General features: G+C 40.6%; 1 protein-coding gene across 3 annotated transcripts in view; it reads left to right on the plus strand.

Moving 5' to 3' along the window:
• Positions 1 to 389: 389 nt before the first annotated feature.
• sema3e (sema domain, immunoglobulin domain (Ig), short basic domain, secreted, (semaphorin) 3E) overlaps positions 390 to 14505 on the plus strand; it is a 23774-nt gene continuing 9658 nt past the window's right edge. The window contains exons 1-9 of one of the 3 annotated variants that reach the window (XM_046036910.1): positions 390 to 1394; positions 1609 to 1752; positions 10183 to 10343; positions 10667 to 10726; positions 11121 to 11240; positions 12828 to 12921; positions 13227 to 13343; positions 14009 to 14151; positions 14240 to 14354. In XM_046036910.1, coding sequence (XP_045892866.1) covers positions 1367 to 1394; positions 1609 to 1752; positions 10183 to 10343; positions 10667 to 10726; positions 11121 to 11240; positions 12828 to 12921; positions 13227 to 13343; positions 14009 to 14151; positions 14240 to 14354 — 982 coding nt within the window. In that variant the 5' untranslated portion in view covers positions 390 to 1366. Of the gene's footprint in view, positions 1395 to 1530; positions 1753 to 10182; positions 10344 to 10666; positions 10727 to 11040; positions 11241 to 12827; positions 12922 to 13226; positions 13344 to 14008; positions 14152 to 14239; positions 14355 to 14505 lie in introns of those variants that run through there. The other 2 variants (XM_046036911.1, XM_046036913.1) reach the window with 2 other exon arrangements.

Consider the following 14505-nt stretch of genomic DNA (forward strand, 5'->3'; position numbering starts at 1 on the left):
CAAAACAAAAAACAACAAAGTCACGAACAAAAAAAGACTGCATGTCAATGAGTTCAACATTTTTTGTTGTTGTTGTTGTACACAATGCAGGCAATAATGAAAACCCATACTCACACATAGGTACACATACACAAACAGTACTGGAAACAGAGACAGATACTAACTCATTTAGACAGGATGCAGTAGCAGAGAAAGAAAGGCGAAACAGTGAAAAAGCCAGGCGTGGTATGAAACATTAAGGAAGGAAGACACAAGGACAAACTAATAACTAGGTTTTACAGAACGGAGGAGTGCGAGAGATGAGTAGAGAGATAAACAGAAGGAGAGATTAGATGGGAAGGGATAAAAAAAATTGCCATGAAAGAAACCTTGTTCTTAAAAATCCATGGTAACAGTGATAATGACTATCCACATGGAAACAAACACAAAGAGGGCAATAATTGGAAATGAAAGAAATGTCAGAGTTAAGAGACTGAAAACCTTGGCTCAGGTCCATGTTAATGCAGCGGAGGTAGGAACAAAAAGAAGGTGGTGAGGGGAAGCAAGGGGTGGTCTGTAGAGTGACATGAGAGGCAGTATTTCTTAGGGGAGAGTCTTACAGAGCCTGCCTGGGAGACACACACACTTAATCCAGCTGCCTGGGAGGGAGGGAGAAAGAGATCTCTAGAAGAAGGAGCAGGCGATTTTCAGCCCATCAAGCTGATACACACTCCCCACGTTACCAACCACACAAACAGGCTTTTCCTCAGACACACCACGGCAGGTGGCCTCTGCCTAGATCAGAAACCATCTTAATTAACTCACTGAGGTTTGAGCTGAGGTTTGGATCCTCCCCCCCACCCCGCTCAAGCGTGAGCAGAGTTAGGAGTTGGAGCTTCACTTTCTTCCCCAGTGCAGAGAGACCGCACGCCAGGCACGAGGCTCTCCACTCCTCCCTTCTCCCACTTTGCCTTTTCCTGGGCTCCTGTCCAGAGAATGACTGGCTCCAGTGGACCCAAGAGGAGGGACGCAGCCTGAGGATACAGTACAGCAGCTCCAGCCCTGCCTGCCTGCCTGCCTGCCTGCCTGCCTGCCTGCCTGCCTGCTGGGACAGACACTTGCAGTGAGATTTTACAAATCAGCAGCTCCAACACCTTCTGTGGGATTCCATGGACTTGATTTAATATTATTTTTTTCTGTCAACAGATCAGAAATACTGGATTAAAGCTGGGCATAAAGACAGACAAACAGACGGACTGACATATGGACAGAGAGCAGTGGGCACTGCGGCGTGAATGTGGCAACTGGACTTCTCTTCTCTGTGGTTACTAAGACCAAACAAGGATAATAGCCAGAGCACTATCCTGTCCACCGAGGTAGTGGGTGGATGCAGCTTTCAGCAGACTGCTATAGGGGTAAGCAGAGACTGTATAGAAGCTACATACATCTAGTTGATCCATTCTGGCAATCATCAGAAAATGGACTTTTACTTCCAAGCAGATCTTTGTTGGATCGTTATGTCCGATATTATATATTGAACATTGTTTACAGAAACTTGCAGGACAAAGAACTGTGGAATTTCTTTCTTTTCATGGACTTGCTGCCCATGTTGAGTGGACTTCTGTGTAGATGAACGTGGAGTGTGTATCTCACTGAGGATGGCTGAGTGCATAAGGGCTGTGTATCTGACAGTGATGCTGCTGTATCTTGCTCTGCTGGCTACGGCTCACACAGCCCACAGCATCTACCCAAGGATACGGCTGTCCAACAAAGGTAAGAAAAACAGTTTTTCTGTTATAAGCTTTTAACCAACTTTGGAAACAAATAATGGTGTTGAACAAATGCAAATGCACCAATATAAAGGCAATGGCAGCCTTCAGGTGATGCAGCATGGTGTGTGTGCAACTGTCCAGAATAGTCAAGGCAGGATTCTGTGTTCACTGCATATTGACAATAAGATGGGTGTAACAGAACAGCATTTTCCACGCTTTGATAGACCCCAACTCTCAGTTTATAGCAGTGGTCATTGCAGCATTTTGTTGGTACCACTAAAATTAACTAAGTCAAAGAAAGTTGAAAAATGCAATACAAAAAATGTACTGTCACCAAAGTGAAGTCAGAGAAGTTTGAGTCAGGGTGAGTGAAAGAAGAAGGGTTGTCATTAACATGTTTTGAGGTGGTCACTGAAGATTTACGTTTTAGCCTTAGAGCCTGAGAGAACACCATGCATGGTTTGGATCTAAGAGAGGTGACTTCTGCTCTGCCTTTGTAATTGTGAGTGCATACTTTTTTTTTTTAGCTCACTGTTGATGTTCGAGGAGCCTCCTTGTAGTTTGTTTTGATCCTTTGGATATGGTGGCTGAGTATCCACAATGTGTCTTTCTCTCATTCCATAGCAGCAGAGCGATGGAGGAGGTTTTTGTGGACATGGGAAAGGAGGAAGCTGAGTATGAGGGAGAGAAAACTGTTTATGTGTATGCCTGTTTACGTGTGTGTGGGAGTGTGTGGTATGGATGTGCATCCGCTGGTATGCGGACTGATTGTTGTGTATCTCTTGAACAATAATGGGGGTTTTATCTTTGCAGATAAAAGTCTAAGTAAACACTGCCTTTTTTTGCACAGTTTCTTTGAGCTCTATAGCAACAGAAGGTGATGATTCCACATAAGCCTGTTAGTCATGGTTGAATATAGGTGAGGAATTTGAATGGTCAATAACTCATAAATACGGTGCTGTGAGTCTCTTATGAGAGTTGACATGTCTGGTTCATCAGCTACACCTGTAAAAAGGGTTTGCTGTATTTTGATATATACTGCATACATTATTTCTCCCCTTTTTGCATGGTGGAATTTCTCAGCCACAAGAGAATACATATATAAATACAGTAAAATGCAGTTTTCCAGTGAAATGTAGTGAAAATGGAAATAGAAATTGAATGAATTTGAAAGATAAAGTGAGAGAAAAAGATGAGAAAAAGAGATTGGCACTTTTGACTACAGTAATGCAAAGTTATCAACAGAAGTGAGAATATTATTGCTGATATGCTTAGTCATAAATGCCACATCAATATCTGTTATGATCCTGACTTTTATATATCAGCCAATTCATTCAACCGCATGAGGGGAAAGCTACTGCAGTGATTGACATCCCACCTCTCTCTCTCTCTCTCTCTGATACATGTTCTGGCTAGCATAGTGCGCCATGAAAAGGCTGCAGTTGGATCCTATCATTATGGAATGAAAAACATATAAGCCTTAATGTATGCCTCAGGGGCTCTGCCAGTGAATTTTGCACACAAGTTCATACAAACTCACACCCACACAGAGAGAGACAGACACATGCACACATCCACAGGCGGAATAGTGCGAATTCTTCACACGCCGATGACTTGGATGCAGTTCAGGGAGATGGTGAGGGATGTGGTTTTAACTATTCACCCTTAGGACTCAGAAAATATTAACATAACATCTGGTATCAAAACAGGGTGAAAAAACTAGATTCTCCTCTTTGAGTGAAAGATTGATAATGGGCAAGAAAAGTTAATAACATCAGTGCTGAAATATTTTTAATCCGCTTCTGGTTAGGTGGGCAGTGGATACCAAGTGGATCAATAGAAATGCCGATAATATATCAGATCAACTTTCTCCTGGCTTCTGGGAATGAATTCCTTTGGGCACATTATCATGTGTTTCAAGGACGACCTTACTACCATGTGGTATGGATCGCTGCTTGCTTTGATGTTAGCCACACCTCACACATGGTGTAGAATTATTATTTGCTCTCCCTTTCATCTTTATAACATCTTCTTGTCTAGACTTCTGGACCAGTGAAGATTTTTCTAGATTTCCGCATTTGTTTCACTTTCATCCCAGTCATCCTTCCATAACACCCCCGATTGACTCCAGTTCCAAAAGGTTGTTACCTGAATCACATGGTGTATTCAGTTACAATCATGGACACTCTGCTGTCTTTAGAGAGAATTGACCCTAATCTTTGACAGCACAGCTTCCAAAGACCTTAAACACAGGCTAAAGATTGTGATAAACCTCAATTGCTTGGACCATTGGCCAATCAAACTCTCTAAACCCTGGTTAATTATACACAAAAATAGACACAAGGGAAATATAGAATAGAGAATAAAATGTACTATTTGTTTTGTACTCTTATATTATTGTTTTGTACCGTTGGACATCCATGAGATTTGGATCTGTATCGCCCAAGGCTATTGGCAGTAGCTTCAGATCTCCGGGCCTGTGGAGTGAAATGAGCTCTTCTTTTAGGACAACCATCAATTCTGCTGCTAATTAAGCTGTTGCACAGCTAGCATGTGTCAGAGTCCCAGCAGGCTGTAGGTAAAGACTTATTTAGGTGCCGCTATATAGCGCGGGCATCATGCTTGGTTTGAGCTGCTGAGCTTGATACAGCAGTTTTCATTATAGTGATGACCTTATCAGATGAAAGACATTTCCAAAAACTCCTGCCTTCTGCGTAGTTTCATATGCTGGCTAATTTAGTGAGCTTTGCACTTGAAAGTGAAGTTGTGTTGGACATTCAGTCCCTGTTGAGTTCAGTCCTGTCAGTTCATTTCAATTCAGCAGTGATTTTGGACAAATCAGAATAATGCATTCCTGGTTTAGTGAAGCTTAAAATTTCTCCCGACCCACATAATAAATACTTGTCCAGAACAGCTCTGGCAATGTGCATTTAAAGAAACCAATGATCTGGGAAAGAAAATGGAAAAATCTCCAGAAGAATCTGAGAGAGTCTGTGCTATGTGATTTGAGCCACACATACACACAAAAAAAATCATCTTGTAAAATTCCTAAAATTGTCTTTCACATTCCTGAAAAACAACATCTGTTGTCAGGTTATTATTGTAGAGAAGCTTGTCTCTCCTAAAACATGTCTGAGCTTAGTAAAAGTGTTCATGAGGGCTGCTATGGCAAACACACAGAATAAAATGTGACCATTCCACAGTAATTAAATTGACCAGGGATTCACTCAGCATGCCTGCCAAAAATGCGTGTACTAAAAAGTTGGAATTGTTCTGTAAGATATTTAAAATATTTTCAGCAGATCTGTGAAGGTGAATAAAGTTATCTGGTGATGCTAAGCTGTTCTGACAGGTTTAACATTATACTGTATATGTTTGCTTATATAAATAAACATTGAAAAATGTTTCAACCCAACATTTATCTCATTGAAATTCTAAACAAAAGATGGTTAAATCACTTGAAAGCTGAATTTACTCAAGTACAATGTATACATATGTGTGCACAAGACATATACTATTCTAAAACTGAATGACTGAGAACGTAGGTGAGCACGTGAAGCGTGTGCAAATACACTAGTCAACAAATGCTTGAACTTCTTTAGACATTTCTTTTCTTCAGGACTTACTGTAAACTTGCGCGATTTAAGCAGGAGCTGAGGAACATGCATGTGTTAGCACAGGGACTCGGGTAGCAATTACTGATGTTTGAAACCCCCCTTTGAGCTGTAATTTTAAACCTTCCTCTCCAGACAAGAAAAAGCTCCCTCTATATATTTTACAACCTTGAAATGACGTGGCTGTAGGTGACTTTATTCAGAGAGTGAGATGGGGAATACCAGTATGGCCTGAAGTTGTGTCTGCCTGAAATGAACTGAAGAGGGGGAAAAATTTTTTCTATATAAAGCTAATGTGCAAATTGAGGAGTCCCATTAACTTTTTTCCACCTACATGTGGAGGGACCTATAATTAACATTTACCATGTTGGATCATTGCCATAGGGCAGTCATAGACTGTATATCAAACTTCTGGGAAATGGAGGGTATGGTGATGATTAGATAAATCACACCTTTTAGGTCAGCAAAAGAAAAATTATATTTTTTCAATCCCTTCCCCTCCCCTCCACGCTGACCTCTCCCTCTCTCTCTCTCTCTCTCTCCCTCCCTCTCTCTCTCTCTAGCGTTCTCATTTTGTCTGTGTACACCTCAGCGTCCTTTTCTCTCCCATTGTGTTATGTGTGTGCTCTCCAGTTCATTAATGAGATGTCCAGAGGGGAAGGCAGCTGGTGAAACTCTAATATCCTTTCTGACCTTTTCCCAGTGAAGGGACAGGGGAGAGGAGATGAGTTTGTGAAATGGGAAAAGGAGAGAAGGCACAAAGATTGTTTGAGTCTTCAGAGAGTATGTTGCAGTGAGATAACAGAGGGGGGCGAGAAAAAGATGAAGGATGACAAGTGAGGTGAAATTTGTGAATGAAAAGACACAGAAATGACAAGTGGATATTGCTTATTGTAGGCTGGCAGTTAAGAGCAAAGCAAAGCTTGTTTTCCTTTATTTTGCTATGACAACTTGTTGGGGCACAATGAAGGAATAACTTTAAAAGCAAAATAAACTGAATAACTAATACACTAACAAATGCAGTAAATACATCTATATGCAAGTTTAAGTTTGTTCAAAGTGTTCTGCTATACTTAAACATTTGAGCAGAGTTTTTTCAGTTGTTTTCTTTAGATATTCTGGGGAAATTACAGTTCATAAAAAAAGGTTTACACTTGATGGGGCTTTTGACATATAGCCGTACATTGACACACAGCAAGCCACATCAGTAATTTGGCCATGGTCATATACAGGTATGGTTGAAGCAACATAGTTTGGAACAGGTGGGGATAGACTTTGATTAAATATCAGTCTAAAACATATGTTTGATTAAGAGGTGTGTTCGGATCATTTACAAGATTATGTCAGTTGTTAACAACACCAATCAGGAGATAGACTTACACTCTTTATTACAGAGAAACACACATTGCTCTCTTTCTCTCTCATCCGGCTCAGACACTCCATGTGGCTTTCATTTTGCTCTGTGACATCATCGCCCCCCTCACACACACACACACACACACACACACACACACACACACACATACACACAAGAGGATATGGGAACACAGTCTCACTCAGGCCTTCGACAGCACGAGGAGAACAAACTCCCTCCTTATTCTTGTCCCCTTTAACTCTAGCCTTCTCCTCTTTGTTTCTGTTCCAGCACAAGTCCCATTACTCAATAAGTAAACCTCCATAGGCTTATTTCTCTGGAATTATGATACTGTCTTCCCCAAGTTTCATTTCTTACTTGAAATGTGTGCTGAGTATTATTTAATTTGTGTTTTTAAGTTTTCTGAGGAATGTTTTTTATGAACTCCTGTGTGCAGTTATCTTGGTGTCTTTGACAAAACATGCATATTTCCCCCTGCTACTAAGAGACATATAATCAAAAGTAGATTTCTACTGCACAGACACACTTATTTTTCTCCCCTGTGTAGCAAAACAGTGTTTCCATACATGAATAAAGAGGAGATCACAAAGTTTATTTTGATTTCACTTCACCAAATCTTCTCAGGCATCTTCTTAGCGGTTTTCAGACAGCCGATGAAAGTGTCTGTCTTGAGGGAGTCCTTTTTCTCTGTGTTTTCCATTTGAAGTGGGATCACAGTAGGGCCATGTGTCTTCATGGCTCAGTTGCTGATGGAGACACCCTCCTCCTCCTCTCAGCTCTTTAGCTGATGGCTAAGGAGCCCTGACCTGTTGAAGATTGCAAGAAAATCTGGGAGAGGAGAGAGAGAGCAAGGAAAGGGGAAATATGGAAATCCCCCCTTTGCCTCCTTCAGTATGCACAGTGGCTACAACTGTTTGTAACTGGCGCACATAATGACAGAGGAGAAACCTTTTAAACAGCATTGTGCACTCTGAAGCATCTCTCAGTGTGTCAGCATAATCACATCCTCCAGTTGTGTTTTATAGTAACTCTGTAATCATGTGCAATTAAGCCGATTACTCAACACCTTTTATTATAAATGTGATTATAGTTTCTTATCACTTAGATTGGTACACTCGTGGGAAATGGATCTTTCTTGCTTGATTGTTTTCTTTCACTCATTCTTTTCAGTTTCAAGTTTCAAGCTGGTTATTTTAGAGTTTTATCCTTTAATCACATGAGCGTGGCACGGAAACATTCCTGATCATCAGTGAGCACTGTACATCTAAAATATCATTTGCACAATTCTACATATATAAACAAAATTATAGAATGAAATGTATCTGCGTTTGTGTTTATGTGTGTGTGAGAGAGAGAGAGCGAGAGAATGTGTTCAAGTCCATATCGCTGTGTGCATGTGTCTATATAAATCAGCTGCCAATCATCATTATTAACAAGGACATGTGAAAAGTAGATGGAAAAAAGGGGTTGGCTAGGCACTGTTTACCCCATCACTTTAAATAGCCATCTAAGTCTGTCATCTAAATAATTGGTAGCAGATTTGACTTCACACAAAGACTGCTGCTGATTGTTTGAGAGCCAGCCCAACACTTATAGAAAAGTTAGAGTGGAATGTCAGAGGACTATCCCTGATCCAAGTTCGGCTTAATACAGGGAGAAACTGTGAGTATATAGAGGGGAGAGACAGTGTATGTGTGTGTGTTTATGTGACCGAGACAGAGAGAAAGAAAAAAAGCTTCAAGTGTGTGTGGATTAGATAATTACAGGAAGCATGTCTGAGCCCTGGCAGAACACCACTGCCACATCCTTTTAGTCTCTGCCACCTAACTACCCGAGATCCTATGCTATGCTTGTTTTCTCCAACCTAAAAATCTTAATAGCAACAACCACCCCTCTGTGGATACTTAATCCCATGTTAAACAAACAAAACCTTCCACGCTTTTGCTATGAGTAATCTAAAAATTGGGGAAAACAGTCTCTCCTTCTGTCTTGGAGATCAAGTGTCACTAAAAATATACAGATGTTATAAAAACAAATCACACAATTACCCCCTGCAACCCCAGCATGTGGAGACATCTCAGCATTATTTGAGGAAGTTGAAAGGTTGCTATAATATTACAGCCATACATTCATAGCTGATGGTAGCCATGTTTTGTGTGTTCTTTTCATTTAGTTTTCTGAAGAGTAGTCTGTGGACAGCCTTAAGTGTGCATTAAAGTACAGCATATGCATACAATACAGCCCGGGAAATACTAGTGCTACACATTTGATCAAAAACCCCGGGTTGTCTGCTTCAATCTGTCTGATGTTTCAAAAGTTCTGCTAACACAAACCAGATCCGCCTTTCTTCCTTTTCAAGGACACCTGGTCATGTGTTAATGAAAGGTTTTTCAGGGCAGTGCAACCCAGAGGAAATGCACACCTCTGGGGCTTCAGCACTTAGTTTAAACCCTAAACCTCTCCAGAAGCTCTCAGACAGCAGGTATAGAGAAGCAGCCTGTCAGGCTCAATCAGGTAGATATAACTGGGTGTGTTGCATGTTTAGGTGTATGTTATCACGCAAACTATCTGTGTCTTCTTGTTCTGTGGTTATTCTGAAGAGTGTGTGTTTATATTTGATGACATATTTGTCATGGTCCACCTCCCTCTTTTTTAAAGAAGAATTTCAAATCACCTAACGCAAGACTGACAGGGAGTGGCGGCTCAAACTAATGACTGATAAAGAGACTGGTTCAGTTTCCTGTCTGATAAAACTGCTTCCTCCTGGTAAAAGAGACCATAGGCCACACTGTGTACATCAAATGTCCATCCCATTAATCACAACATCTTTCCCAGGACTGATATCCCACTTCTTTCATCCCTGCTTCCTTTATGGTTTCCAAAGTGTCCTTGCAGTCGAGCTTTGTCAGGGTCAGCAGCATTCCTTAAAGCAGTAATTGGTATGTAGCCTGGGAACTCGGCTTTTAGCGGCATGTACTGTTTTATACTGTGTGAATTTTTACTGATGATAAAACACAAGATGCGATGTAATTTTACGACCAAGCCAATGTCACATAGATAGCATACATAACATAGCTGAATTGAGTGAGAGGAGGCATAGGTGCCACACGAGAGTGAGCGATGAAATGGAAAGATAACCCTGTTGTTGCTCTCTGCTATTCTCTTGGGGAACCTATGAATCAGAAACACATGTTGCAAGTGCCCTTGGCCATGGGAGCAGTTGGTTACTGGAGCAGTTAGAAATCTCTTGAGGAAAGGGTTTGGTCAAATTTGATCTTGCTGGTTAGTGCAGGCAAGAAGCAAGATGAGTATCCACTTTTGAAATGAAAACTTTGTCCATTTATCTAGCTAGCTAGTCAGCTACCCCTTTCCCTACCCAGACTTCTATTGTGTTGCTGTAATTACTTTTTCTTTTCCTCTGTGTGCGTGTTGTTGTCTACAGAGCTTTGGCAGCTGAACAGAACCTGGGTGTTCCAGGGACATGGAGCGTCCCTTCAGCCCCAGACCATGCTGCTGGATGAAGGCCACGAGAGGCTTTATGTTGGGGCTAGAAATACTCTGTTCTCCCTTAGCCTGGACCAAGTTAACACACACCACAGAGAGGTATATTTCCTTTCCTCCATGCCTGTTTGGAAGTGAGACATGGTGAACTCACACACCCGTAGGTCAACAGGTTAGCTAACCCATGTGTGCATGGGGGTGTCTTCATAGTTGTGTAATTTTTAATAAGAAACTGAAAAAGCAGCACAATAACCCTGTGAGATTATTATGCTGTGGAAAATAATGCAGTGTATTTAAAATTATTTGGTAAAAATGTTTAACTATACACCTAACTATATAAATTATGTTCAAAATATTTAATAATTGTTTTTTTAATTTAGATAATTTGATGTTGTAAATATGAGTGCAACTGTGTTTTCTTTCAGATCCAGTGGGCCAGTACAGAATCTCAGATAGAGGAGTGTTTGATGAAGGGGAGGGAAAAGGTAAGGGACACCCTCCAAATGACTGCATCAAATCATATGTTCTCATCTGGGCGTTAGTAGTATGGCTGCAGATTGATTAGCAAGGGCGAAGGACAAATGCCCACTTGATAATGTGCATTAACCTTTATAAATAGAGTATAATTGATTTATTAAATATGTAGATAGAGACAGTTGATGTCAGCATGGATTTATATACATATATCTCTATGCTTATTAACCTTTGTTTAACATGAAATATAGATGTTATTGATGATCCAGTAAAAGCCTGCCATTTTTAAATTATACCCTTTTCTCTGCTTGGCCTTAATCCACAGTCATGACCCCTCACCCAACCACTCTCTCCCACACCCCAATTTTCCCACCCCCTGCTTCATCTCTGTATCTCCTCCAACAGCCGGAGTGTGCAAACTACATCAAGGTCTTGCAACAGTACAACCAGACCCATTTGCTGGTCTGTGGAACAGGAGCCTTTAACCCCATCTGTGCCCTGCTCAGAGTGGGACACACAGGGCAGGTGAGTCCCAGAGACAAAATTAGAGTTGAGTTTAACAACCAAATAATTAAGTGGCTTTCAAAGGGTTTAATCCTGTCAGAGATCTTTTCAAAGTCAAACAGCACTTTGACATTACTTGGCTGTTAGGGTTTGGGGGTTTTCACTGTAAATGGTGGCGGCAAAACAGATTATGTCAATGAAAATGTTGCAGATTTTGTCTTTAATACAGTCAACCAGATTTCACATTGCGCTCTTTTACTATACTATACACTCTTCCCTCTTTATATGGCCATAGCTGAAACCTTCCTTACACTGTTTTAAAACCATTTTTGGTAGGATCTTCTATAACTGTTAGTACAGCTTGGACTGCTGAGCAGTTAAACTCTTAAACTCTATTAAATTTATGAGTTTATCCTCCTAGTAACAAGGAGTGATGTGAGGTGAAGATGGGAAAGACAGTGAGTAAGAGCTGGTGGAGTCTTTTGTGTGCATACTGATGTGCGTGCAAAATTGCCTGCATACATCTGTGCAACCATATTTGTCTACTAGTGTGTATGTGTTTGTGTGTGTGAGTGTGTTTAGAGAGGGAGGATCAGAGAAGGTTTCCACCCTGCATTCCAACACTGGTCCAGTTACATTGACCAGGCCAGTTACACGTTCCAAACAGGAATCACCCTCACTCATATCATTGAAATGCTCATAGAATGAGCAAAACTGGTTCAGTATAAGCAACATAATCTATGAGACTGCCATAAACATAAATGTCATACTTGGTGTCTGATTATATTTTGTTGGTGATTACCATCAAACTTGAACTGAATAATATTTACAGAATGATTAACTATGATAATAAAAATATACTATTACCATTTATTAAGACACCCACTGACTATAAATAGGAAATATTTAAGAAATAAGGTATTAATGCACCACTGGCTCAGACACACAAAAAACAGCCCACATTTCAGGGTACTGCATGTAGAGTATTGATTCTCAATTAGGTTTTAATAGACCACATTATATGATGGATGAGTTTAACCCAAAAGCTGACTTCTGTTATGGTTATACGTGGTAGTCCCAGCACAGTAGGGTTCCCTGGGTACTCATAAATCAATATATGACATCCCCTCTGATCTGCCAGTGACAGTCATAAACACTGTGGTGAGCCACAACATATGAGCTGGGGTTCTAGAAGAACTTCAGGGCATGGATATGTGTGTGTGAGAAGGGGTATGTGCGTGTGTGTGTGTTTCTGCCACCTGCTGTGTGTGGCAACAAGATCAGAAGAGTAGAAGTGAACTGATATCCATGATAAAAGAGCAGTCAGTTATTAACATTCACACACAACAATCTATCATTTGGTCATCCATGACTTCTTATCTCATCTTTCTTTCTTCATCCTTCTCCTTCATTACCTTCTGATCCCTCTTTTATCTAATTCACCTTTATCTCTCTCTCCACCCATCACCTCCTGGGGTTTGTCTGGATGTTGTTAAAGACTTTGCAGGGTGCAGCTTTTGACTGTGTGATTGTGGTATTTATAGTCGTGCATATTTGTGCATGAATAACAATACCTGTATCTGTCTGTATTTTGTGTGTTGCCCTTAGGACAGGCTGTTTGCTTTTGAAGAAGAAAGTATTATGAGTGGCAGAGGACGCTGTCCATACGAACCCAGCAGTCCCTGCACGTCCACACTCTCCAGTAAGACACTGCTCACTCATCACCTCACCATCACCTGAGCTAAAAGCACAGTTACCAGACTAAAATGTATGTTTTCATTTCAGCTGGATGAATACATAGCATGCAAATTCTCAGGATTGCTCACTTTGTTGACCTTCAGTAAGACAATACTGCCATCTTGTGGTCTTTTTTCATGTCAATATTTCAAAGCAAGGTGGGGTTGCAGTTTTAATAACTAATGCATTGTTATCAATTGAGGATTTGTGTGTGTGTGTGTGTGTGTGTGTGTGTGTGTGTGTGTGTGTGTGTGTGTGTGTTTACATTAGGAGGAGAGCTGTATATTGGCCTGTACACTGACTACTGGGAGAATGATGGTGCTTTGTGTCGACTTAACAACCAGACCTACACACGCACTGAAAGAGACGACAGGCAGCAGCTCAATGGTTAGTGCACATTACAGGGAAACAATCACATCTCCCTTTAAATGCGGGGGAAGAACAAACATATGTAGTATGTGGTAATAAATCTGAAGTATGTTTTCAAAAATATATCAAAATAGTGTGACAGTCCAGAGATGTAATGACTCATAGTGTAAATATTTTGTATGTATATCACTTCCAAAACCTAGTAGTTTCATGATTAATAATCAAATTAATTGAGCTGCTCATTTAATGTTAAAGAAATGTGACACTGGCCAAGATGTACTGTATATACAGTAAGTATGCAGTCCACATGATGGCAATATAACTGTTCTCATATGACTGGTTCTACAGTATATGAGGATTCATGAGCTTGTGATTTTTAAATAATTCACATAACTATTTCTCTCAGACCTGGCTTGGCAAATATTAACTTATTTTTAAGAGATGAACAGCATATAAATTCAATTCAATGTAATTACATTTTATTTATTTAGCACCGTTTCATAACAGATCTTATCTCATTGCACTTTTTATAGAAAGCAGGCCTAGACCATACTCTTTGTAATATTATTTCCAAAGTATACTGGGCATACTGTTTTCTCCAGTACCAAATCAATACCACTCTTTCACTACATTTTAACTCTGATTCATTACAAGACTTTTGTTACAAATTCTTCTTCCTACAGAACCTAAGTTTGTGGGTTCAGCAGTTATTCCTGACAACGATGACAGGGATGATGATAAAGTTTACTTCTTCTTCACTGAGCGAGAGATGGATGCTGGGGGAGTGAACAAGGCAGTATATACTCGTGTTGGGCGAGTTTGTGCGGTGAGAATGCTAATGCTGTAGAAAGATTTCTGGGCACCAGCCATCCAAAGTACTGCACTCACATTCTATATCTGCCTTCATCCCTCAGAATGACCAAGGAGGCCAGAGGATGCTGGTGAATAGATGGAGTTCCTTTTTGAAAACTCGTCTTATCTGCTCCGTGGTTGGACCAAATGGCATTGATACACACTTTGATGATCTTGGTAGGGTTACAAGGAGTCTGTGTGCATGGCATCATACTTATTCATTGTTAAATTGAGCTTTTAAGCTTGACAGAACACACACATCTGCATCTACATCCCTCAAGATTTGGAGAGTCACCGTGGTGTTTCGTTAAGTTGTATGTATGACCTG

This window comes from Micropterus dolomieu, linkage group LG22, assembly GCF_021292245.1.
Source record: "Micropterus dolomieu isolate WLL.071019.BEF.003 ecotype Adirondacks linkage group LG22, ASM2129224v1, whole genome shotgun sequence".
In the NCBI taxonomy this organism is placed as follows: Eukaryota; Metazoa; Chordata; class Actinopteri; order Centrarchiformes; family Centrarchidae; genus Micropterus; species Micropterus dolomieu.